At 45.2% G+C, this 27,392-nt stretch overlaps 1 protein-coding gene across 7 annotated transcripts in view; it reads right to left on the reverse strand.

Annotated features, from left to right (window-relative positions):
- Stk39 (serine/threonine kinase 39) overlaps positions 1-27,392 on the reverse strand; it is a 261,664-nt gene that overhangs the window by 171,392 nt on the left and 62,880 nt on the right. For all 7 annotated transcript variants that reach the window (XR_003953672.1, XR_001783147.1, XM_030251876.1 and 4 more), the window contains exons 3-5: positions 16,588-16,696; positions 10,275-10,416; positions 9,078-9,133 (exon numbers count right to left, since the gene is read on the reverse strand). Coding sequence is in view for 5 of the 7 variants with exons in the window: in XM_030251876.1 (XP_030107736.1) it covers positions 9,078-9,133; positions 10,275-10,416; positions 16,588-16,696 (307 nt within the window). In the remaining 2 variants the exon portion in view is untranslated. The remainder of the gene's footprint in view (positions 1-9,077; positions 9,134-10,274; positions 10,417-16,587; positions 16,697-27,392) is intronic.

The raw sequence follows: 27,392 nt of genomic DNA on the forward strand, positions 1-27,392 counted from the left end.
CATTAAGAAACTATCTTTGGTGAGGTGCACTGGCCTACCTGCTACAATCCCTGCATTTAGGAGGTGGAAACGAGATTCTGGGTCCAAGAACAGGTGGGCAACAAATGAGCAAGCCTATCTCTGGCCCGTTGCTATACAAGCTTATTCAGTTAATATATCAACTGTGCCTTATACCACCCACAGGCTCCTTGACTTGCAAGGAGGCGGGGCCTCCATCATGTGTCCCTGTCAGATCACAGTCACCAAACCTTCCTAAACCCCTGCCTCCTGTCAGGCACTCTCTGGTAAAGTAGCCGTAAACAACAGAGTTTCTACCTGTGGGAGCTACCTGGTTTGGAAGGAAGAAAGAAAAGGAGGAACCCAGTCTCCACAGGGTACCACAGGCTAGATCAAGTGAGGGTGTGCAGAGACCATGTTCAAAGTTCTTAGGGGCTCAGCCAAGTGAGGCAGGGTAAGTGAAGGAGAAGGTGAAAAGGGTTTCTCAAGGAGTGGCTGCCAGAACTAGAGGTGTAGGGTAGATGGTGTTAGCAAAGCAGAGAGGGTCCTGAAGACCAGGAGCATGTGTAGAGGAGACACAGCCACAGGTAGGTCCCCGCTCCTCTGCACAGTCATGGGTGTGTGTGTGTGTGGGGGGGTGTCTTTATTTGCTGTAGCAATCTGTTTTAAATTGCAGGCCAGGAAGTGACCGGGGCAGTACACAGTGGACTCTTCCCTCTTTCAGAATGGGAAATGATAGGGGCAAACAAAGGGGAACAGCAAAGGAATGGGGGTAGGAGGTCGGGCAGAGCACGGAGCCCTGCCCTTTAACCACTTCCTTGTCATCTTGCAACACTGCAAAAAGGTAAAGCCCCGCCCCCTCCTGCAAGCTGGCAACAGTTAGCTGACTGCAAAATGGGATGTTTAACCGTGCTCTGGTGTTTCATTATCACAGATACGTACAGACTACATGGTTACAGGCCCAGAACGAGCAACCACATCTTCCAAGTAGGCTTCCCAGTGAGTGTCAGAGCCCACACTCTGGGCCATGGCGTCAATCAATACAAAGCATACACTGCCAGCAACTACTCACTGAGACTCACTTCCTTTCAGAGAATGCCCATACTCACCAAAGGCTGCTTCCGGGACAGATAGAGTTTCCATATTACCTTGCTGCAAGCACCAGCCTCTCTCCTCCCCACAACACAAGAAACATCTCATGAACCTTCAGCGACCTCCCTCAAAGTCCAAGGAAGTCAGAAGGAACACAAATACCCCAGCCCGAGTAGGTTTAAAACATCAGTCACACACAGTCCCTGTACTTTCCCTGAGAATAATACCAATGCACTGTGGAGCACTGTGCGGGTGAGGGGGGCCTTGGACAAGAGTGAGGTGGAGACCTATCCAAACCCCTGAAAATCTTATCTTGAAACTAGCAGGAGTAAGGATCGCTCCCTCCCTGCTCAGTGCCTGCATGCTCTGGGGCAAGTGGCCCCTACCACCACCACCACCTAGGGAGTCATGTAGCCTGATGGCCAAATTACAGGTTAAGTTTCCTCTCTTCCTGTAAGGACATGCCAGGCAGGCACCTGGAACTCTTCTTCACGTCAATGAAGCATTCCCAGCAGCTCAGCCCAGGCAATAATGGACATTCACCCCAAAAACCCTGTCCACTCTCCAAAATTTACAAATAGCCATTATAACCCCTTGAATAAAGAAAGCTATAATATGGAAAACTACTCCAGAGAAGGCTCCTTCCTCCCCCAGCACGCAAGACCTGCGTACCCACCCCACCTGGACAAGCTTCCCTTACTTCTGGCCTGGTGTGCGCTGGCTCTGAATACCCAGAGGGCCGAACCAGAACCAGCAGGCCATGCACTGAGAAGACATTTCCTAGCAAGCTTCTCTGGCCATTTTTGTTTGAGAGATTTCAGTCTTCAAAACCCAGGCAGAAGCTGACCCTGGGTCTGAGGCTGAAAAGAGCACCATCTGCCTCCCAGCAAGCAGAGCATAAGGAAGTCAAACCGGCTAAATAGGATGCACTCTGTTAGGTTCAGGCTGCTGTGGAGGGAACTTTCCAGTGTCCTGTGCTGCTCAGCCCAGTAGGACTCAACTTCTCTGTTACAGAAAGTCTAGAGACCGGAAACAAACCTTCACAGACATTGGTTGGTGTCTATAAGTCTATAACAAACTTTCCACCAGGGAGCTTAAAGGAAGCAGAAATCTGTTTCACAGTGTTTCAGAGGGCTAAGAATCTGACATGAGACACCAGTGCGTCCGGTCTGGTGTTGCCCTGCCCTCTGGTAGTTCCGCAGCAAGTAAAGGATGTGTCTTCACACTGCTGGACGCACCTCTTTGAAAGAGCATCTCTTTGTAGCCTCCTTTAGACAGCCACTCATCCCCACCACAAGACCTGTTGCACTTCAGGAGTCCCAGTGGTAATGAGGTCCCACTGTGAGTTTACAGGGGATCCAGAGACATCCAGGCCACAGTGTACATAACCCCAAAATGGCAAAGCATGTGTGTGTATGAGCATAACATCTGTCAAATACGATACACCACTATGCATCTAGGAAGGGCTTTGGAAATCATGTTTTAAGGCTGGTGATAGTGACACATCACATGCCTGGAATCCCAGCATGAGAGGCTGAGGCAGCAAGAGAGCTGGGAGTTCCGGTCCAGCCTGGGTCGCACAGACTCTACCATGGCTCAACAGCAAGACACACACACACACACACACACACAAAACTATCAGATTTTTAAATCCACATTTTTACACGACAGTAAGGATAATAGGCCACAGTATCCTACAGTAAATAGATTTGTAGTTGATCACCCCAAAGTGACCTGTTCACTATTCATTTGTGCTTGCTTGAAATACTCTCTCGAATGCACGTGTGAGTGCTCTCTCTCTCTCATGAATTCTGGACGAACAGGCTTAGTCACTTGCCAGACAAAGCACTGCACTTTCCGTGACAATACGACAGAGCATCAAATTAGTAAATAAATGGCAAGTCGTGGGAAGAGCACAATTCTCAAACAATCACACCCCCTTTCATCACCTACTGTGGTAAGACCTATTTGTTTCACTTCCTAAGACATCCAGTCTACCTTTACTGTGACAGAGTGACACTCAGGCGTTCCAAGGGCAGCATCCAGAGTGGAAGGCGTTTTATTTAATCCTGAGGAGATTACCCACTCTGGTTTTTTAATCATGACACAAAAGCTGACTTTTACATACATGGGGGTCAGGTGTCTATGTAGCCCTAGCTGTCCTGGAACTTGCTCTGTAGACCAGATTGGCCTTGAACTCACAGAATTCTGGCTTCCTCTGCCACCCTAGGTGTGTGCCACCACCAGGAGGCAACTTTTATCAATCTTAAGAGCGTTGTGTGGTGTTGGGGTTGGAGAATGGTTCAGCATTTAAGAGCAGAGGAGCCAGTTAAGCTCCTAGGTTTAGTTCCCAGCACCCATGCGGCAGCTCACAACTGTTGGTAACTCCAGAGAACCAACACACATGGCAGGCAAAACACCAATATACATAAAATAAAAATAAATAAAACCAAGGACTGAAGAGATGGCTCAGAGATTAATAGCAATGACCACTCTTTCAGAGGTGCTGAGTTCAATTCCCAGCAACCACATGGTGGCTCACAACCACCTGTAATGGGAACCAATGCCCTCTTCTGGTGTGTCAGGAAGAGCAGCACCTCCTTGCATCCTGGCAGCACTGTAAAACAATAACCTTATATTCGTGTTTTACCTCCAGTTTTTAAATTGACACTGTATTCTGCACAAATACAACACTGTGCTCAGTTCAGAGAACAAGGAGGAAGTGTAGGGATAATTCCAGAAAGCTATCGCTCCAAAGGTGTGCAAACTGCTGATTAAATACCTGTTGGACCACACCAGACATGCAGGATAGGGCCGATCTGTTCATGGAGGTACTATGAAAAACGCCTAGCAGGAAACACGGAAGGGCTGGAACAAGCCCTCACTGTGTGCCAGGCACACACAGAGCTTGGCCCTTCCTGCCCCAACCCAGCTGATCCTCAGAGCCACCAAACACAGGTTCTTTCTACAGGTGTCCTCCTGAACCCAGCCCCGCCCCTCACCTCGTCCCCTTCCACACCCCATTCTCCCTCCCGGGAGCCACAGAGCTCCCTGAGCCACTCATGGTAAAGAAAGAACCTTAAGGTCTGAGACAGAAAGAGAAGTAGGGAACCTCGCCTCAGAGGATCCCAGTTGGGAGAAAGAGAAGGACAGGGAGTTCCAGACACCCAGGAAAGAGCTCAGATCATCAAGCTGACAGGGGTAATGGGATGAGGTGACTGGCAGAGTGCCAAGAGCCAGAACAAAGCAGGCCTTGACCTGTCTTTGCATTTCAAAGGCAACTGACTGCTATTCTGACCCTCTCCAATGAGAGGTTGTCTCATTCCCAAACAAGGAAAGTCAGTTTACTTCTCAAACAGCTTAACTCAAGATTAATGGCGACTTTCCTTCCAAATTCTATATTGGTAAGCTTACCTTTTTTTGTGACTCAGAAAGGCTTTCATGGTTGAAGCTCTTGTAAGACAAATCTGAGGTACACATAACCTCCAGGCAGTGCAAGTGTGGTCCTGCTGGCTGCAGTAAAGTTAGGAATGACGGTAACACTAGTAACCATAGCAACAGCTTGAGTTGGTGGCTATAGTGTACCTACTGTGTGCCAGCAATAGTAAAAGGCAGTATTTTCTTTAATCTCCTCTAAAGGAAATGAGTCCTAAAGAGGCTCAGCTCGGTAACTCATCCAAAGCCGCGGAGTCGGTGAACGCTGGCCTGGGGATTTCAAGCAGCTGCTAGTCCGCTCTCTCTCATCGAGGAACCTGCTGTGACTGGACACTTTCCGGGTTTTGCTCACATGTATTTTGCCTGTCACTTCCTGAACTGAAGTAGTTTTCCAAACTAGCCTTTAGAACTCTAGCCTTTCGGATAAAGAATGACACACTCCCCAAGGACTGAGAGACTGTTCATAGGCACAAGATGCCAGCTTCCATGACAGAAAAGCAAAAACAGACTGTCCCATACGAACAATAAAAGCCAGGAGAACCAAGGGGGAAAGGACAGAGCGAGAAGGAGCAGTGGAAGAATGAAAAGGACTGGGGCCAAGTCAGGTGTGTGTGAAGGCTCCTTCCTACTACGGCAGACACTCAAACGCTCTGATAAGGGCATCTGGGGAGATAACTTAGGGGTAAAAATGCCTACTACCTAAGCAGGAGGACCTCAGTTTGATCCTAAGACCTTAAAAAGGCAAATGTATTGGGGCTCGCTGCTTGTAACCCCAGCTCTGAGAAGGCAGAGACGGGAAGATTCTTAGGGCTTACTGGCCAATCAGCCTAATGTCCCAGGCCAATGAGAATCCTATCTTTAAATTTTTTTTAAAAAAATAAAAACCAAAGTGGACAATACCCGAGGAACTAAACCCAAGCTAAACCTCTGGTCTACAACATGTATATACACAGAGAGACACACACAGAGACGCGTACACACATGTACTTACACACACGTGTACAACATGTACATACACACAGACTCTCACACATGGGCACACATGCACACACATGCACACACACTTTCACACAGACACACACATTTGTTGGCAGTGCATTACTGACTTTCCTAAGCTGCTGCATCTGTTTTATAATGTCAGCCACATGTATGGTTTAAAACTCAAAGTGTTAAAAAGGTGATGTGCTTTGTCTAAGCCCTGTGTGACTCGGCTCCCTGGATCCATGCACTCAGTCAGTGCCATCCTCTCAGTTTTCCCCACTTCTTTCACAAAAGGCAATCCTGCCTCTCACCTTGTCTCATTCACTTAACCTTCAGGGAGGATGGGTCTCCCACAATATACATCCCCTGTGTCTGCTACACTTGAGACACTAGGGTTGCACCTCCTCTTTTGCGTTCACAAACAAATCCTCCAGCAAATTATCTGGGCATGGTGGTGCGTGCCTAGAACCCCAGTAGCTGGGAGGCAGGGGCAGCATGACTGTCATGAGTTCAAGTCTAGGCTACACCCCCTTCCAAAAAAGATCTCCAACAAATAAACTTAGGCCTCTAACACTCTAAACATACATGGGAATAGCTTGAGGGCAGATTCCTAGCAGAGCCATAATTGTGTGCTAATAAATGATTAACAGCGCCCTCCCAGAGAGACATGCTGCCGACTCCAGAGACGCTCACGGCTCCCACCGTGGCTGACCAGAAGCCGTTAACACGGTGCCATTGGCTGTGGAGTGGGACACATGGGAGTGAGACAAGGCAAACTGCACCTCTAGGTGCGAGAGATAGGACCAGATTCATCTCCGCTACGGACTGAACTCTTGGGACTGCTCCCAGCATCGTACTAACCTTTGCTCTGTGGTGGAGGTACCCCAATACACGTTGATGCTGAATTTCTCTACTTGTGACACTGAGAGTTTTTTCCTCTGCCCAAAACTGCACTTCCACTGTGTGCTCACCCGGCTGTTCTTGCCCACTGTCCACTTTCCTGGCTGCTGTAAGTGTTTCCTTTACTTATTAATTACAACCACCCTCCATGCAGGGGAGGTCCAGGGCTCATGAGACAAGCAGCAGCACCTGAACACTGTCCACAGGCAATGGGAAATTATGAGTGCAAAGTTCCTGTACACATACGTCTCCTTAAAAATTAAAGAAAATATATCTCAGGACCAGTAAGATGGTTTGGTGACTAAAGGTCCATGCCCTGCCAACCTGCCAACCCAAATGTGGTCTCCAGAAATCACATGAAGGTGGAAAGACAGAACCGTAAAAATTATGCTGACTTTCACCCACGCACAGTGCCATGAAGACACTCACAAACAAAACTTAAAATTAACTAAATCTTTGAAGTCGTAAAGATCTTAGCTGCTATTTTCTAGAATCCTTTAGATGGTTTAACAGAAGTGTTTACATGGGGGAGGGGGGCAGGGGCGGGGCTACAAAATGGCCCTTTGTCCACCTAGAGCACTTTGCAGCTCCCAGAGTCTCTTTTATGCTTATGTCATTGGATCTGTATGGGCGAGATGCTTGCATGTGTGTGTGTTTACTGTGTACTTGATGACCCATGGGCATCAAAAGAGGGCATTAGACCCCACATCTGGGAGCCACCACACAGACGCTAGGATCCAGTGCTCTTAGCCACCGACCCATCTCTCCAGTGCCAATCATCTGAGTCCCACACATTTGGGTTCAGTAGCTACCAAGGAAACCAGTGCGTGCCGAGACAACAAACACTGTCACCCCATTTCGCAGATGGGGAAAGTGAGGCTAAAGGACACACAGATATGACCTAAGTAACACACAGAGTGGGTGTAAATCAGTATTTTAAAGCCCGCCCCGTGAGCTTAACTGATGCACAAAGTTGCTTCCAGATTTCTTAAACCAACTACTATACTTGGCCAAACCTACCCTCTCTGTGAGAATCTCTATTATATGTTCTCTAAGGGAAAATGTGTTTGATATGAAAAACAAAAACTTCTTTTGCATCGCTAAAAAAATGTCTTCTCTCAGCAGGGTGTGGTGGCACAAGCCTTTAATCCCAACACCTGGGAACTCTTTCTGAGTTCGAAGCCAGCCTGATCTACAAAGCAAGTTCTGGACAGCCGGGACTATTATACTGAGAAATCCTGTCTTTAAAAAAAAAAAAAAAAAAAAAAAAAAAAGTCTTCTCTAAAAGAGAAATCAAAAGTTGCTCTTTACGTATAAAATTACAGAGGCCAAGGTCAGCATCCTGCTTGCCCACTGTCCAGTCTCAGCTGAGGCGTCACGGAGAGCAGGAGGGGCAGGCAGAGTCAGCCGCAGCCACGGCGCAAGCTCTGAGGCAGATGAAGCTTCGTAGCAAAGCACCTGCTTAGCACTGACCAGGCTTGCATCTGACCCCAGTACCCCAAAATTTTAAAGTTTAGCATCTCTGGTAGAGTTTGTTCTTTGCTGGACTCCTATGTTCTTTTCTTTTAATTCTTTTAAAAGTGTTTATTGAGTTTATGTGGATGAGTGTTTTGCCAGCGTGTATGTCTGTGCACCAGAGGACAGAAGACAGCGCTGGAGTCCCCAGAACGACAGTCAATGTGGATGCTGGAAAGGAAACCTGCAACCTATGCAAGAACAGCCAGAGCTCTTAAACTCTGAGCCATCTCTACAGACCCTAGACTCTCTGCTTTCCAATAACTCTAGATCTTCAGGTTATGTTGAAACAGACTTTTGTCTAGAATTAGGTGCTACGGTTGATTTTTGTCAAATAATGAGGAATGTTCAAAGATCTATCCTAGGACATAGGATTCTTCCTACAACTCAAAATTATGCCAATTAAGCTGACTCCCCAGCATGAGACAAGCTTCAACACACTTACTGACAGAGGCTGCATCGATGATTCTCACCAAGGACAGTGCTAGCCATGGCAGCTAATATTTAATTCCTGGGAGACAGAGGCTGTACTCTGAGAAATGGCAGCAACAGTCCACTACAGGGAAGGACTGTCCCGCCAAAACCACCACCACAAAGGGACAGCGATGGCCGAAAGCGTGGCTGGGGCAGACCAGCAAGGGACTGAGGCAAAACGAGAGAAAAGATGGATGTGCCTACCTTCAATGCCAAGACTCTCAAGATATTCTTATAACTCAAAACAACAACATGACAGGAGCCAGGCATGGGACGGACATGCTCACCTGATGTGGTCACTCAATAGCATACAGTAGTAATATAAAGCTAGAAACTTATATAAGGTTTTAAAATTTCAAACTCAATCAAAAACAATTTTCCAAATGTCTTTTCTTGCAGGTATATAAAAGAAAAGCTATTCGGGTAGATGTAAGAAAATTGAAAATCAGATCATCATCAAAAGGTTCTGTGCTAAAATAGCATTATTTATCTGCAGATCGAGCCAAGATTCACCCAGGCTTCAGTCCCAGGCATTCCGTAAGGACGTGTCCACTAGAGAAGGGCAGCCCAGATACACTCTCAAAAGATAGTACATGATTTATCTACTTCACGACAGCTACCCGCCACCCCTTACAACATCAGAGTCCTGTACACAAGGGAACGTTTCCCTTCAACAATATTACCTGCTATTTGTACTGAGCCATCCTCACCCAGAAGAATATTTCCAGCTTTCAAATCCCTGTTAAGGAAAAAAAAAAAAGCAGAGAACAAATTATAAAGCACAGGTTAGCTATGACGCTGACACACTCAGGATGATTGTAACACACAGCACACAAGCCAACTGCCTGACTCAGTCATTGTAAAATGAATATTAAAGCCACGCTGCAGATTTTTAAAGTTGTAAGTGCACACTGTCATCTTACATTTTGCTCCCGAGGCACAGTTAAGATTTTAATAACAAATATTTTATGTGAAGCCATTATCTGCATTTAATTAGATCACTACTGAGTAGACTATTTTATGTTTCGGGATTAAGGATTATCCTAAAAGCCACATGACTGCCATATTTATGAAGAATTAAATCGCAGTCTAAGTAGAACTATTCTGCTTCCACTTTGAGTTGCCTGTGGCACATTTCCAAATAGTCCCACAGCCCACGTAAAATGAATTTAATTCATTATCAATTTCTCCTATGGGTGATACCAAGGCTAAATGTTAATAATGATATTCTATGTGGTATTTCTTCACTATATGGAAGCTCTGTGGAGCAATTTTAATATTTTTTTAAAAAGTGATAATAAGAAACAAGTATTAAAATCCTATGGTATAGACCATTAAATACACAGCTCTCTCATGCTTCAGGGTGGAACAATGTTATTAGGACGAGGGTAAGTGTTGTCCTCTTATAACACTCTGAAGAGCTGGAGTGACTGCTGCTCCTGAAATAGCCCATGCTCATAGTCTGTTGGTTCCTCCACTTTAGAACTTAGCATTCTGTGTCACAGAAGAAGAAATCAGAGTGCTTCCTTCTGTCTCAAGCCAGGTACAAAACTGGTAACATAAAATGTAAGTCTTACCTTCCTAAGAAGAGGGATATGTGATCCAGTTCAAGCAAATTCACTTTAAGAGTAATGGGGTTAACTGATTTCTTAATGAGTCCACACAGCTCTTAACACATTTTGCTCTATTTCAGTTTAACCATATAAACCAGCCCCAAGGATACCAAGGAGATACATCCAAGCTTATTCTTTGGAGGTTTGTTTTGCTTTTAAATACTACTTTTGAATAATACGCAAGCCCACTTGCCAGACTTACTTCCTTGAAATTCTTTATAAACTAGAGCTATACATTATATAGAACAGACTGTGAAGATACCATACCTATGGATCTGACCGTTTCTGTGCAGATAGTCTAAACCTTCCAAAACCTCCTTAAGAATTGTTGCAATTATCGCCTCTTCTAGGACACCATTTTTATGTTCTCCTCGATTAACGATGTATTTGATGATATCCAACATGGAACCTGAGTGGACAGACAGAATAATTGCAAAGATGATTTTCATAAGCATATCCAGTCTGTTTTAGATTAAGAACCCACTACTATTGCAACCTAGATATGACCATTAAAAATATAATCCATTTACTTAACTTCAATACTCCCAAGGAATAATAACAACAGGCCAGAAGCATTGCATCTATTAATAAGCTGGCAACAATACTTTCAGTGTGAAGTCGAAAAGGGTTCTCTAAGAGTCAGGAACTAGAGTTCTACTGAGATAGCTTGGCTATCAAGACTGATGCCTGCTTTCCCAGATGACTGTGATTCAAATCCCATATCTAACCAACACTGGTTGGCTGACAACCAGCTACCTCTAACTCCAACTCCATGGGATCCAGTGCTCCCTTCTGCCTTCTGCGTGCTTGCACACACACACACACACACACACACAGCATAAACCACAGCATACACAGATAAACACATATACATGAGAAATAATTATAAGGCTGAGAGGAGGGGGAAGAACTAGAAACGCGTTAGAGGCCACTGATAATGTGATCGGATGCTGACGTGTGCACAAGGCTGTGATGATTAATCTTCATTATCAAACTCACTGTCCTGAGAAATCCCTAAAAGTAAGCCAAAAGTATACTTGTACATCTGTGAAGGTGTTTCTAGAGATAACTGGCACGTGGCACAGTAACGTAGGGGGAAAGACCATCCTGCCCTGAAGACAGGTGGAAGCACTGAACAGGCTAGGGCCCCACAAACACCAGCTGTTCATTGCAAACTGGCACCAATGACGCGCCAGCGAGCCTCTAGGGCTCCAGCCTCAGATGGAGGCTGCACCACTGGCCCCTGCGTCTAAGGCATCCAGCTTTCAGCTTCACGGATTGCAGAGTTGCCAGGTTTTCTGCCTCTCCACTGTACAGACAGCGGTCGGTGGACTGTTCAACCTTCAAGCCCCTAAACCAATTTTACTTCCCTGATTACTTGTGTGTGAACAAAACATATACCCCCACAACAGTTATGTTCCCCTAGAAAATACTGACTACTAGAAATGGCCTAGAATGAGCCGGTCCCCAGCACACTTTTAAAAAAATTCAAGTTACAGTGAGATGTCTCAACAGGTAAGGGCACTTGCTACCAAGAGTGACAACCTGAGTTTGTTCCTAGGGACTCACGTGGTAGAAAGAAGGAAGTGTCACTGCAAGCTCTCCTGACCTCCACATGCACGCCTGTGCCTTGGGTATCATACCCCTCACCCACACACAGTAATAATAATACATAAAGCTTAAAAGCTGACTGTGGTCTCCAGGAGCACGGCAGGCTGAAATGGAAGGGCATCGGGAGTACAGGAGTTCAGAAACAGCTTGGACAACACAGTTTTAAAAATAGTCATAATATGAATTTAGCTACTAGAAGGATATAAAAAAAACTTTTAAGAGATTTTTTTAAAAGAAGAAAACAAGTGAAGTCAAGAACCAAAACCGTTTGAGGGGAGAAAAAGACAGCAGAGAATCATGAGGAAGCCATAACAGCCCTTCCTAACACCACCTACCTCAGAGGTGGAAGGCGGGGCAGGCCTGGGGCCTCCACATCACTGCCTGTGACCTCAGGATTCTTTTGTGAGACTCTAAGCAATCTTGATTTTCATTTAATGCTTTATGCATAGGCTTTTCCAATGAATAAATACCTAGTGCTTTGTTTCTATATACAGATCGGTATCCTAGGCACTATGAATTCATGTTTCAACACATAGTAATAAATATTCTACACTGCTGGGTCATTTTTAAAGCTCTAATTACCTGGAGATTCGGCGTTTCTGAAGAGTTAGCAAATGAGTCTGCTCTAGGCTCTTTATGATGAACGAAGAGGACTGCCTCTCCCTCTCAGGTACTATTATAGCTGCCTGCCCCTCGTCAGGAGATTCCAGGTGGTCAAATATCACAGCAGAAAACAAATGTGAATTTCCCTCCTCAGAGAGGAGAAAGCATTTGTTTACGTATCTGCTCTCAGAGTTTTAGGTGGCTTAGAAAAATAGTGACTCTGAACTCTTATCTCTTTTAGTATATAGCCTATAACCTAACTGGTAGCCTCGCATTTCTAGCGATCTGAAAGGAATGAACAAGAGCCCTTATCTGCGGACACGCCCCTTTCCTGGGGAGGCCTCCTGCAAACTTTGTATCTTACCTTTGAAAGCCCTGTTTGGAGACCAAACTGGACTCTCGGGCAGACAGTGCATTTTCTTTTTTTTTTTTTTTTTTCTAAAGATTTATTTATTTATTTATTTATTTATTTATTTATTATATGTAAGTACACTGTAGCTGTCTTCAGACACTCCAGAAGAGGGAGTCAGATCTCTTTACGGATGGTTTTGAGCCACCATGTGGTTGCTAGGATTTGAACTCAGGACCTTTGGAAGAGCAGTCAGTGTTCTTACCCGCTGAGCCATCTCACCAGCCCGACAGTGCATTTTCTATCTGGTCCTCAAAACAGAAACCAGGGTTGTTGTGCTCAAGTTTATGAAAGTGAAAGGCTAGCCGAGGTGAGCTCTTCAGGCGGGACAGATTTGGAGACTTTTAGAGGTCCAGGTCACCAGAACTTGCCATTTTCTCCGAGACAGTGGAATCCCGGAAGACTCTGCCTCAACTGGGTAAGATCGCCTTGTGCCAAAGCACCAGAGGTACCGAGAGGAAGTGAGCACGCTGAAGCGCAGGGCTACAGTTCCGCTCTATGGCGTCTCCAGCCTTTTCTTTTTCCTTTTTAATGACAAACTAAAGTAGATATTCATGAAAACAGGCTGGAGGCAGAGCCAAGAGCTTGGAGGCATGTTTTCTAGAATCCCATGGAGGCCCACCCCTGTAAACTCACACTAACTACAGAGATTCCAATTCATACCTGGGCCTCTGCTTGATATGATACAAGAGGGTTGCTTTTTTTTACTAAAAACTAATTAACTGGGAGCTATAGAGATGAATAAGTGGTTAAGAGCACTGTCTGCCTTCCCAGAAGTCCTGAGTTCAATTCCCAGCATCCACATGGTAGCTCACAACCATCTATAATGGGGTCTGATGCCCTCTTCTGGCATGCAGGCACACATGAAAATAGAGCACTCATACACATAAACTACATAAATAAATCTTAAAAAAAACACAATAAATTAAAATACATAACTAATAACTAATTAGTTATGGGTCTAAAGATCGAACTATACTAATTTTGGCTCTACCGGGTCACCACAAAATTGTTTCCTGGTCCCAAGATAGCCTTTTCACGTCCAGAGCTTTATACAGGGAGCACCACGAGAGAGACACAGTACAGAGAAAATGTAGACCTGCTGAGGAAACCATGCAGATATTCTAAGGTTCCATGTTCAAAACTGACATGAAGAGAGTTTTAAGCGGACATGTTCCTCTAGTACTGATCGTTAAGAGTGTGTGAGAGTTAGGGACCAGGGTCGACACAGGGCACAGGTCGACAGAGGAAGTGTGCAAGAATGGCGGCAGCTACCATTTATATTCCCTCTTTGATGGTGAGGTTAAGGTGTTGCTTTGTTTGCAAGTAAAGCCCATGGATGTGAGAGTCTGAAGAGAGTCTGAAGTTTCTGCACTGACCAGGATGATAGCCTCCAGCCACCACAGATAATGTGAAAAATGTGTGACAAAACACAGAATAGGAACTTAAGACTCCACCATGCTAGCCCACCATTCAAGTGCCCGAGTCTACAGAGCTCTCCCTTTATCACAGAATGCAACATGCTAATTGCATGAATTGTCTTGAAAGGACTTTGAAGAGGAAAGCCTGGGCTGAGGTGCAGTCTGGTGCTAGACACGTATAAGGCCCTGGGTTTGATCATCAGCAATACAAACACACACACACACACACACACACACACACACACACACACACATACACGCATACACACATGCACGCACACACAAGCACATGCACAAAGACTGACCAATGATTCTGAAAGGAATAAGTGGTGGCTCCAGAAAGGACATGATTATACGGGTAAAGGAGAGAGAGACATCTAAGGCAGAAGAGGGGTGGCATGGAAGAGATAAAGTCCTCTGAGAACACATGGTAGTTAGGGGGATGAGCATCACCTAACCTAGCAGGGAAGTGGGTAGGATACTTAACACATGGCGAAGGGGACACAGACTTGAGGACATGAAACCTAATTACGAAAGGCTTTGGTAAATATTTAAAACTCTGGCCTTTCAAGGACACTGACACTAGGACAAAATGGCAGCCTATAGAATGGGAAAAGATTCTCACCAACGCTACCTGGGACAGAAGGATACCATCCAAAGCAAGAAGGCAGACACCAACAAACCAAACAACGTAATTTAAAAATGGGGTACAGAGCTAACAAGAGAATTCTCAACATAGGAATCTCGAATGGCCAAGAAGCACTTAGAGAAATGTTCGGCATCCTTAGTCATTAGGGAAACGCAAATCAAGACAACCCTGAGATTCCACCTTACACCCATCAGAATGACTAAGGTCAAAGGCTCAAACAGCTCATGCTGACTAGACTGTGGAGCAAGGGGAATATTCCTCCATTGCTGGTGGAAGTACAAACTTGTACAGACACTCTGGAAATCAATTTAATAGTTTCTCAGAAAATTGGGAATAGTTCTGCCTCAAGACCCAGAGACCCCACTCCTGGACATATACCCAAAAGATGCTCTACTATAGGCCACAGGGACACTTGCTCACCTATGTTCATAGCAGCTTTATTCTTAATAGCCAGAAACTGAAAACAACCTAGATGTCCCTCAACTGAAGAATGGATAAAGAAAATGTGGTTCATTTATACAATGGAATATTACTCGGCTATTTAAAACATCATGATATTTGCAGACAAATGGACGGAACTATAAAATGTCATCCTGAGTGAGGTAACCCAGTTCTAACAGGACATGCATGGTACATATCACTTATAACTGGATTATTAGCCATAAAATACAGGATACCCATGCTACAATCCACAGACCCAAAGAAGCTACGTAACAAGTAGAGCCCAAAGAATGATGTTTGAGTCTTACTCAGAAGGGAAAATAAAATAGTCATTGGAGGTAGCTGGAGGGAGGGAACTGGATAGGAGAGGAGATGGGGAGGTAGGGAGGTGGACTGGGGTGTGGTGGGAGCATTAGGTGTAGGGGGAGCTGGCAACAAAGGCCCTGGAGAGTGGATAGAAATCAGCACAGGGGCTGGGGAGTAGAGCCATCTCTAGATATTCGAGAGACCTGGGATGGGAGAGGCTCCAGGGGATCTATGGAGGTAGCACTAGCTGAGACTCCTAGCAGTGGGGGACATAGAACCTTAGCAGCCACCTCCTATAGCCAGGCAGGACTTCCAGTGGAAGGATAAGGACGCCAACACACCAAAAATCCTTACACCCAAAATATGTCCTGCCTACAAGATATACAGGGACAAAGATGGAGCAGAGACAGAGGGACTGGCCAACCAATGACTGGCCCTAATTGAGACCCATCCCATGTGCAAGCAGTAACCCCTAACACTGTTCATGAAACTCTGTTATACTCGCAGATAAGCGCCTAGCATAACTGTCCTCTGAAAGGCTCCACCCACAGTCAAACATTAGATGGAGCTCGGGGAGTCTTGTGGAAGAGTGGAGGGAAGGACTGAGGGACACTGATGGAACAGGGACTCCACAAAAATACCAAAAGTCAACTAACCTGGACCCTTGGGGGCTCCCAGAGACTGAACCACCAACCAAGGAGCAAGCATGGGCTGGACCTAGTTCCCTCGACCCCCGCACATATGTAACAAAAGTATAGCTTGGTCTTCATGTGGATCCCCCAACCATTGTAGTGAAGGTTATCCCTAACTCTGTTGTCTGTCTATGGATCCTGTGCCCCTAACTAGGCTACCTCATCTGGCCTCAGAGGGAGAGGATATGCCTAGTCCTGAAAGAGACTTGAAGGGCTAGGGTGTGCTGGTACCCAGGGGGGACCTCCCCATTCTCAGAGAAGAAGGAGGAGGGGAGAAGGGGCAGTGTGAAGGAGGGAGTGCAGGGTGGGGGGCTGTGATCGGGATGTAAAGTGAATACATAAATTAATGAAAAATTAAAGTCAGGCCTTTCAAACCAAGACTGAAGGGCATCAAGTCTAAAATCTTACTCAGTATGATGGCTCCCACAAAACAATGCAACTCACTTACCTCCACTTAGTAATTTCATGACCAGCCACAGCTCATCTTTGACCACAAAGGAGGTGTAATAAGTCACTACGTTGGGATGGCTGCATTGGCTCATGGCTTGAATTTCTTTCTGTAAGGGAAAAAAAAAAGAAGAAAGAAAAACATGATACAGTACTGTAATTAAATCGCCTCCTCAGAGAAGGAAGAGGAGGCCTGTGGAAACCCATTCAAGGAAGAATTTGTCTCCAAGAGAATAATTTGAAACTTTTCAGAAGACTTCACAGCAGACAGTGGAGCTGAGAGAACTGGTAGGCAGGGGACAACATTTTGGTCAGGCTGCCTCAGTATGCATTTGTCTTGCCAGACACAGGACAAAAGAACTTCAGCCCAGTGTGTTACCCAGATGACCCTCATGCCACTAGCCAAAGGCTCTGCAACACAGAACTGTATGTTGCTTGCCTCAACTGAAGTCGTCGTTGTCATCGTCATCATCATCATCCTAAGAGAGGGAGGGAGGGAGGGAGGGAGGGAGGGAGGGAGGGAGGGAGGGAGGGAGGGAGGGAGGGAGGGAGGCCTGAGCAAGCTCCAAGGAGAACTGGGTATCAGTGAGCAGCTTCAGCTCTTAGGGGTGATATCTTAACCCTCATCCAAAAGGAGACAGAACTGCCTCTGTTTCTGCAGTATGCTAAATGAGGAAACGCCAGCCTACCATTCCACAAACTATGCCTCGGTCGGTACTCCTCCTGGGAAAAAAAAGAGGGGTGAGGGGGCAGGTGTGGACCAGGTAAAGCAAACTTGAGAACCATCAGACACAGAGCTCACTCTGAGAGAGAGACTAGCGACTGGAACCCTGCCGAAAGGTCTGAGCTTCTGTACATTACCTGCCCTCTTCCCTCACTAAGATAGCAAAAGAACCATGCTTTGCAGTTCAGTTTGCAAACACTGGATTTGTGGGATTACATAAAATGACAAAGCTGTTAAATCAAGCACATGGACAAACTTGGATAAAGCTCATTCCCCCAGTGCTCGAGGCCATGCTGTTTTTGGGCTGGTGTTTAAAGTCATGTGACTATAAACCAATCTCCCATAGTTCAAGAACCATCCCTTCACGGTGCTGTCCACCAGCAAAAGACACCCCCGGTCACCAAAGCAGCTTTACACAAGCCATACACACTCGCTGGGAAAGAGAGGAGGGTCTTGGCATTCAACCACGCGTAAATGCTATTCCACGCTCCTGGTTAACGTAGAGTTAACTAGGCTGCCAAACCAGCACACCCCAATTTGGGCTGCTATCATGCATTATCTAGTATTACCTAATCCTCAGGTTACCGAGAAGATATGCACGTCAGATAACTCGGCTAAAGGATGGCAATACATGAACCCAGGCACACACCTTAATATCTACATATCTTTAAAGCTCCTCCCACGGCTCTATGAAACTGCCTGACGTCTGTAGTTTCTTTCTGTCCTCTGCAGATGCTCTCCTTCCTCACTCCCCTCGGCCAGCGAGCTCCTTCTCTAGGGAATCTGAGTAAAGCTAAGGTCTGGCGTCATTTGTTCCCGGGACCGTGCTCTTTTGCCACGACGTGCTTCTGGGGGAGAAATGAAGCACTTTCCAGACCACCGCTTTTCCCAGTCACCGTCATCCGATGAGAAGCGGACACCTCCCCGACTCGGCCTGAAGCATGGGGTGGGGTCCAGCTCTACAGCATGGGAGCAGATGGAGTACGCTGACTGCAGACATATTCTGAATTTTTACCATAGACTCCTGTCAATGAATGCCTCTTGGCTTCCTAACTGCCACTCTTTCAGACTATTAATCAAGAAGGACAACCAATAACCAGTGTTTATATGTAAGAAAATTGTCTTGCCTTGACAAATAAATAAATAAATAAATAAATAAATAAATAAATACTACTGTATTGTCCAGGGATGGGATGAAAACTTTGTATCCAGTTCTTCCTACAGAAAGATCCAATTCTGATTCCCTTAACTGGGTCATAGCCTATGCAGAAGTATAATTTGGGGCAAGACTTCTGAAACTGGAATGTGTACCTGGGGTCACATGAGGAGAATAGAAATATTCAGGTTTCACAGGACAGGTCTGGGTCACATCTAGGGTACCTTGTAGCTGGCTTTCCCACAATGCTTATGTTGTGAGACCTAGAACCACTTTAAGGAGCAGAACTTCAGACTGAGCCTGGAGGTCAGCAAGGTGGCAGAGGGAAGGTTGGGAAAGAAACCCAAATGCTGCCTGAGGGCCAGGTAGGAAGACAGGCCCTCCCGTGTGCTGCCTAGCTGAGCTCAAACTGAGGGGAAGCTCAGGAAGCAGAGACAGAAGAACAGGAGACCCACAGTAATATGCCAACTGTTGGATGTCACTGGAACAGGCAAAAGTAAGATGGCAGCTGATTGGAAAGGTTGAGGCTGGAGGATCCCAGCTTTGAAGTCAGCCTGGGCTACATACATAGAACCTGCCTACACACTCAGCCCCCTAACTCTGTCTTTTACCACCCTGACTATCCTGGCAGGGTATTCATCCTTGTGGCGCCTCACTTTCCGTTCCTGTAAAATGGGACTGATACCACCTGCCTCTTAGGCCCAGTGTGGGGAAAGCAAAGGGAAGTTGGCACACCTTTCCTCACAGGTCTAGCATGTAACACTGCACTCAAAGATAGCCTGGGCTACTGCTCGGTCACTCAACGCACAGGTTACAAGTGCCTGGTCAGCCACAAAGGTCCAGGGTTGACCCTGGCACCTTGTTCAACCTGTTCCTGGAGAAGGTTCATGCGGCACCACTGGCCCTGCCAGCTCAAGGAGTTTCCTGTATTGCACACAGATGGGCACACTGGAGTCGGAAGCCAGCGTCACAACTGCTGCTGCTGGACCTTCACCATCTGTGCTTCCTTGTCTCTCTGTGTCGGATTCATTTGTAACCCCTTGTTATGCTCTGCGGATCCAGGGAAGCTGCCTCCAAGTGTCTTAGGGAACAATCTAATTACATACTCAGGCAAAAGAAGTGAAAAGGACGAGGAGCAAAGCGTCTGAGGACAGAAGAATTAGGGGAAAGGTAAAGCCCGCGACAGTTATGAATCTTACCATTCGAATGCACCAGATAGCAAAAGACACCTTTACAATGTATGGGACATCCTCCAAGTATTTAAACAATTCCTTAAGTGATATGGACATCAGCAAACTAATAAAAAGACTTCAGAAAGTAATTCTCCAGTATGTACTTCCACAGTAACAGCATCGTCTGGAAGGATGACCAATGCCTACTAACCATATACCATTAAAAAGCAGGGTTTAAAATAAGAAAGAATAAGGTGTGGGGATCCCTCTAGGCAGGAAGCCTTGGGCTCCATCCCCAGCACCATATATAACAGAGCCTGATGGTTGCACGCTCCCTCCGCCGAGTGAAGGGAGAAGAGTCTGCAGTTTAAGGTCACTCAGCGCTACACATAGAACACATAGGACAGCCTGGCAACACGACGCTCTATCTCCAAAACAAATTATATTAATTAATTTTCTATCAAGTACGTAATATAAATTAAGCCATTCTTAATGTTTGCCAAAAATTAGAAGACTATTAGCAAAGCTTTTACAAGGGCAAAGTGTTCTCCTGGCTGTCACTTTCAATTATGAAAATGTCACACCAAATTTTTAATTATGAAAGTGATATGCTATTAGGAGGCAATCCCTTGCATCTTTTCAGGGACAAATATCAACAGAGAAAACCCAATTCAAGGAGTGAGCCAAATACTCTATCTTATACTGTGACAAATGAGCAACAACAACAACAACAACAACAAAAAATGTGCTCTAACATTTACCTCTGCAACTATTTTCCTGTGGTCTGCTGAGTTTATGGGAGTATATTATAATTGACAGCAAGAATATAAGTGAGAAAGTTCTAGACATTTTAAATCAGAAAGAAAAAAATCTTTATTAGAGAAGCACAGATTCTGCACCGGTTTGAATCGGTGTTGGAACGCTTTAAAAAAAGAGAGCTGGCGTCACAGTGCAAAGCGTCAGGCTGCTTGGTCCACCTTTCAGAAAATCCCTCGGGTGTAGTGGGGAATGAAACTGGGGAAATATCTGCTCACTGAGAGAGCAGAATGGACATCCCAGGTTTTATGAGATTGGTTGTGGAGACATGAAACTGTGTATAAAAACAAACAAAAAGGCATTAAGAGGCTTTTTTTAAAAATTAAGTTGCCTTAAACAGTTCTTTAATAAACAGTAGCAGCCATGAATATGTGTGTAACACACACACACACACACACACACACACACACACACACACACACACACACTCACTCACACATAGCTCTAAGGTTAGCTCCACAGAACCAGAATAAGGCTCAGCTATCCACGACTGTGACTGAGAACATTCAAAAAAGCCAGGTAGATGATGATGATGATGAGGGTCTCTGTGAGTTCGAGGCCAGCCTGGTCTACAAAGTGAGTTCCAAGACAGGCAGGGCTACACAGAGAAATCTTGTCTCAGAAAGCAATGAATGAATGAATGAATGAATGAATGACAACCACAGAGAACTTCTTTGGCCACTGGTATGTCAAACCCCTGGGAACCAAGAAGCCAGACGCCAACAATGCTACAGACTGTCTTGCCAGCACTCAGTGAGCAGAAAAGTGAGGTAAACCTGTCCCACAGCACTGGAGTTCTGCCAGGGAGGAAGCCCCTGCCCAAGGGAGAACTGCCCCCAGCCTTCTGCAAGCGTCTCCTGCACACTGCACAGAGCTCATTTTGCAGCCATGGACTTATTCCTTGTGGAAAACACAAACCAAAATAGCGAAGAAGGCAGTGGGCAAGAGCAAAGGTATTTGTCTCAACCCAAACATTGTCTGGAGCTCTAGAGAGATGGCAAGGGTTGGGTGCAGAGCCATGAGACCTTAAGGGGCTGGGTAAAGTGCTTGTTCAGCATGCGGCCCCAGGGTCAGTCTTCAGCATCACAACAAAAGGACACACATGACCAAAGACGCATCCAATCTGAAGTGCTGTCCACACTTCCTCCCGTGTATATGAGTGTATACTAGGGCTGGGTATCTCTCTGTTTCTCTTCTGTATGAATGTATACTAGGTAGCATTCTGTTCCTGCTATGTTTATAAGCATATACTAGGCAGGTCTCTGTTTCTCCTGCGTATGTGAGTGTACACTGGGTATGTCTGCTGTTCCTTCTGTATATATGAGAATAGACTAGGTATGTCTATGTTTCTTCTCTGTATATGTGTGTACACTAAGTAGGTCTATTCTTCCTGGGTATATGAGTATACACTAGATATGTCTGTTCCTCCTGTGTATATAAGTGTATACTACGTATGTCTCTGTTTTGCCTGTCTATATGGGTGTATACTAGGTAGGTGTCTTCTTCCTGTGCATATGACTGTACACTAGGTAGGTCTGCTCCTCTTGTGCACATGAGTTTACACCAGGTAGTTCCTCCTATGTATGAGTGTATAGTAGATAGGTCTCTGTTGTTGGCAAAATAGAAACCCAAAGAAGTCTCTTTTGCAGTGCTCATTTTTAACCACTGTTTGAAAAATCATATTCAGCCATTTCAGCAAAATTTTCTAACAAGTGCATTTAAATATAAATTCAATTGGTATTATTTCATTAGTATGTGAAGAAACTGTGACATAACTTTTAAATGTGACATTCTAAAAGCGAAAAATATTTTTCCAACCAAATTATACATATTTATAGACCAATGTAAGTTCAGAACGACAGAAGAGAATTCGCTTTGGACATAAGTAATTATTCTCTCCTTTATTTAACATGAGTCCAGGTCTTCAAACTAGCCCTTCCCCAAATTCCCTTCTGAACCCTGCCTCCAACTGGGCAATGCTTAATTAAAAAACAAAAAAACAAAACAAAACAAAACAAAACAAAAAAACACTCAAAACACTGAAAGAGATGAAACCGATTCCGGAGCTGTGTGGTGAGAAGTAGAAAATACACGGTTGAAACCTAAACTGTTCAAGTGGCGCTGCACACAGTGAAGCGGGCTTGCATTCCATCACTGAAGGCGTGAGGTAAAAGACTGCACTGAAGAGCCGAATGCAATGGGTCCCACGTCAGAGGAGGAATGAGCGGGACGATGGGTAGGCAATTCACTAATTAGAAGATTAATACGTTCAAGAGAATTAGAAACTACTCCAGGACAATCATAAACTGCTGTTTGGAGGCCAACTTGCAAAGCTGGAAGCTCTCTAGAGCAGAGTAATCTTCCTGCAATAAACAATAAATAGGACTTGAAAAGGGAGCAGCGTTGCTAACACAGCACAGACAAGGTTTGGTTTTATTTGGGGGTGGGGGGAGGTTGCTTGTTTGTTTCCTTTAAGCCTCAAATAAAGCGGGGACTTGTTCTCAGGAGGCCTGCAATGAAGAGACTGGAAATCCTGCATCTAATTACGGTTAGAGGTTAACTATTGCTCTCAATATGATCATTAAACTAGGGAACTATCCAAAGCTTTGGTTTCTCCGCAACACTCTATAAATCAAAGCTAATTTATGCTTCTAATGAGGGGGAGGAGAGAAAAGAGCATGGAAGGGAGAGAGGGAACAGGAGATGAAAAGAATAGAAAAATAATAGCCCCGGCAGCAGCAAGCAATGCCTTTTTGCTGAGGAGGAAAGAAAAAAAAAGTCTTGATTTATGGATGACTCTTGTCTGTGACAGAGCAAATTGCCTTTACAAGGATGATGGAGGAAGCCAAGAGCAGAAGCCGGAACTTCGACAACTGAAGGCAACTTGTGAGACTGGGATCGGCGTTTAAGTGGAGAAGGGAGCACATGGCATGCATGCCCAGATCCAGAACTTCACACGAGTGTTTTCTCTCCACAGCACAACACTGCAGTAAACGCACGCACGCACGCACGCACGCACGCACGGCACAACTTGCTAGTAATCTGTGTTCTTCTTTAAGTGAATCGGAAAGCGTATGTTTTTAAAGATCTTAGCTTCAAACAGCCACAATCCTAGAACTCTCAGGGAGGTTAACCTCTGCCATCTAAGGAGGTGACTCTCTTTGAACGAAGGAGAGGGAGCCCCAGGGTAAGTTCTCCCTACCCTGGGCAGCTGTGCTGGGTTAAGTAGGAAGCAGGCACAGCCTCTGGCTCTGGGACCTTTCCTTTCCCCTCCCCTCCCACGGCACTCAGCAGTCAGCACTTTATAGTGTCATTGTTTCCTTTGAAATGACTTTGTCCACATCTGTCATCCATCACAAACTGAAATCACAACATAATTTCATAATGTCATCCCTGAACGATTTTTTTTTCCTTTCTTTTTCTTTTCTTTTCTCTTCTGCTCCCCCTGCCTTGCTCTCTTAAAGAAATGGGAGCTTTGGCTGCTGAATTAAGGTTCCTCCTACAATGTATGGCCTAATGATTACAATTGCTAACAATAATGAATTGATAGTTCAGTAGCACAGGGGAGATGGACTTGAGTTGTCCATAGCTAAACCAAAGACAGACCTAAAACCCAGGGACCCAAGTCAGAGCTAAAGAGAAGAGACAAATGGTTAAAAACTAGGGCTCAAGAAAATGCTGGGCACAGTGTCACACATCTATAATCCCAGCACATGGGAGACTGAGGCAGGAGAAGGGATGTTTACAGCAAATAATGGCTGCATGATGGGATCCTTAAAAAAAAAAAAAAAAAAAAAAAAAAACAGCCAAATTAGCTCATGAGTCAAAAATGTTCAGTAGCCTCCGGATAAAGAAAACATCCTGGAAGAAAAGTTCAATTACAAGGTAAATAGAAATGAATGGTATGTTTATGGAATTTATTTTATTATCTGATGATGGTCTGAAAAGACAGATGCCTTAAAAAAAAAAAAAGATGCTTAATCCTCTGCTTATATAATGGATTTTAAGAAGATTCAATGGTGCCCTAGGGTAGTGTTTCTAACCGTTGAAGCTGACCCCAAACCAGGGAAGCAAACCCTTCCAAGAGGCTCAGAGCTCCCTCCAAAAGGAGCTCACCAGTCTGCACGAGAAGGGTCAACCTCACTTAGCAAGTCTGAAAATTCCCACTGCAGAGCAGGCGATCTGTTTAGCAGCCTGCTGAAGTAGCTCCCAACCAACACAGGGGACAGAAAGGTGTCCACTGCTCAAAAATCCCACTCCTCCTCATCCCAGATGAAGAGGCTGGCTTACTGCTAGACCAAGGAACAAGAGCCTTCAAGCATCTACAGCATTTGGGAAATGGGAAATTCACAGATCCCTGCTTCACAATGAAAAGATACATTCCAGAGGCGATAAGCTGCTTTAAATTTCCATTTATAACAGGACCTCCTCGGAATGCGGGCTGACACTGAAGTATGGGGGCCAACAAATCTTAGACTGGCCAGAGCACATGCTGAAAGAGGAGGACATAAAACACAATGGTCACTTCATCCTGACAGGCTACAGCCAGTCACAGGCACACTCCGCAACAGACAAGAAAAAAACGCAAAGCCATACAGAGAGAAAGCCCAAGTTTAGAGAACTTAAACGCCAGCCAGTCGACTTGAATGCGACTATTCACTGTGCACGCTCTCCTCGAGTTACTGTTAAACTACATCAAACAAGGTTTTGCACGAACAGCCAGCCTTGAAATTCAATATACAGCCCTGTGGCTTAACCTTCTAACAGATGAAGCACGCTATAGAAATGATATTTAAGTATCTATCAGATAAACAGATAAATGTGCTTTTGTATCCTCCACCAGCTTAACCTTGAAGAACTGGAGGCGAACTCATTTCAGCAGGGAAATTAAAATCAGCGATTACTCAGTGCCCGTGAGTTCGTCTGACATTTAGTTTTCCTCCCTTTATTCTTGGAGAAGCTGGCACCATGGTTAACACTTTTAAACAACTTGTCTCCTTACTCAGCAAAACCTGGAGTCAAGGCCATGATTACAGGAAAGGTACTGTGGCTCTGTGTGGACAACTGTCCGAAACGGCTATGTGAGGTCACATCAGGCTCTGCGTATAGATCCCTCCTATCATGGGACAAGGACCATGAACTCGGGGAAAGAACTGAGGGTAGGGAACAGAGCAGGGAGTATCAGTCTGGGGGTGAAAGATCCTTTGGGGGAGGCAGATGTTCCAGGAACTGGTAAATAGTTGATAATTGTGACTTCTATGACATAATGCTCTCACAAGATAAAGCCCCCAGTGGGCCATTGTTTCTTCTAAGAACAATGGTTTCCAGTTAACACATGGCACCCTCTATGAGAAGAGGCAGTGCCCCAACCTGGAGATAATACACACTCATGGAATTAAAGGATTACTAGGATACCGGATGCCCAAACACTGCCAAAATGTGAAACCACAGGAATAATGAAAGTGCAAGCAACAGCAGTGGCAGAGGTCGAAAGGGCACAGGCACTCTACTCCACACAAAGCTCCTATGTCCGTCATCTGGACCACAAAGGCCTGATGACCTCGGACAGGCTAATAACAGAAGTATATTCTGAAGTACCAGAGCCTTCCCTCCCACCATCTCTAAATACATCAACACACCGAAAGGCCCAAGGTTCAAAGTTAAGTAAAGGCCAAAGCAATTCATTTATTAATTTAACATTCTTTAAATTGAGAACAACATTGTTTTATTTTATTGAATAAATGAGTATGCATGTGTTCTCTAGAGCTTGGGTAGTACTGCAGCAAGATGAAAGGGTTCAGAAAAATTAACTACTGCCAATGGACAAACTCAGAGAGACTGATGGAGCCACGCACAGAGGAATGAAAAACACAGCCTTTAAACAGACAGCTTGCTAAGCTGTGATGGTACACGTGCTGGTCCCAGCAAAGGGACCCTGGAGTAAGGATGTATCTGCTGATCTCCGGTCTAGCCCTAACTGGACCATCATGCCTGTTTGCCAAGTGTGATAAAATAAATAAATAAATAAAAGCTACCATCGGCCCTGGGCGACTCAGAGCTTGACAGAGACCAGACCACAGCATGGGGGGCACAGCTTGAAAACTGCTTCCAAGACTGCCGGGGAGCAGGCATATCTCAAGCTGTACACACTGTATAAACACTTGGTGGCTGAGGATCCGGCAGAGGCCACAGCGAAACGCAAGCGGCACAGGCGAGCTCTTAACGGGAGATTTCAAACAAGGCATGAGTGTTAATGCACGGTTCTTGATTTAGAAAGCCATGCACCCTCATGCAGAGCCACAGAAAACGAAGACTCCCAACACGAACCTTCCGCTTCGGCGCTCTCTTAAAAACGACCCAAAGCTATTAGGCAATGCAACTACAGCTAAAAATCAAGTCAGTGGCTGAAGCAGGACCCAGCTCTCCCCACTGGTTAGTCAATGCCCTTTCCACCCAGAGAAGATGACCTTGGGGACTGGAGGAGGACAAAGACACAATTGTACTGGTGACTACACAGTCAGAAACAGGTAAGTCCTACACAGTACAACACCCATGCAAGCAATGCACGGCTGAAATTTTGAGAGAAAAAAAAAAAACCTCCATAAGTGAATGATTATTGTTTAACCAATAATGTTTAACATGTAATTGCAGGAGCCCTTGCTCTAATCTGAGCTTTGACTGGCAATCCACTGCTTCAGTCCCATTGAGATCTATGCATTGTGTAACCTGATTTAAAATGGAAGGCCAAACAGATCTGGAAAAGTACAGCTTTATCCTTGAACTTAATTTATACTATAGTGTACTGTAATTAAGCCTGAAATAAAAGCTATATTCTGAGGACAGACAAAAAGCTCTTGTTGATGGCATTCCATTCCCAACGTAGAATAAAACAAAAGGCCTCTTCATGTGTAGCCAACTGTCATCATACGTTGTCGCTT

The sequence above is a fragment of the Mus musculus genome, chromosome 2 (assembly GCF_000001635.26).
Source record: "Mus musculus strain C57BL/6J chromosome 2, GRCm38.p6 C57BL/6J".
In the NCBI taxonomy this organism is placed as follows: Eukaryota; Metazoa; Chordata; class Mammalia; order Rodentia; family Muridae; genus Mus; species Mus musculus.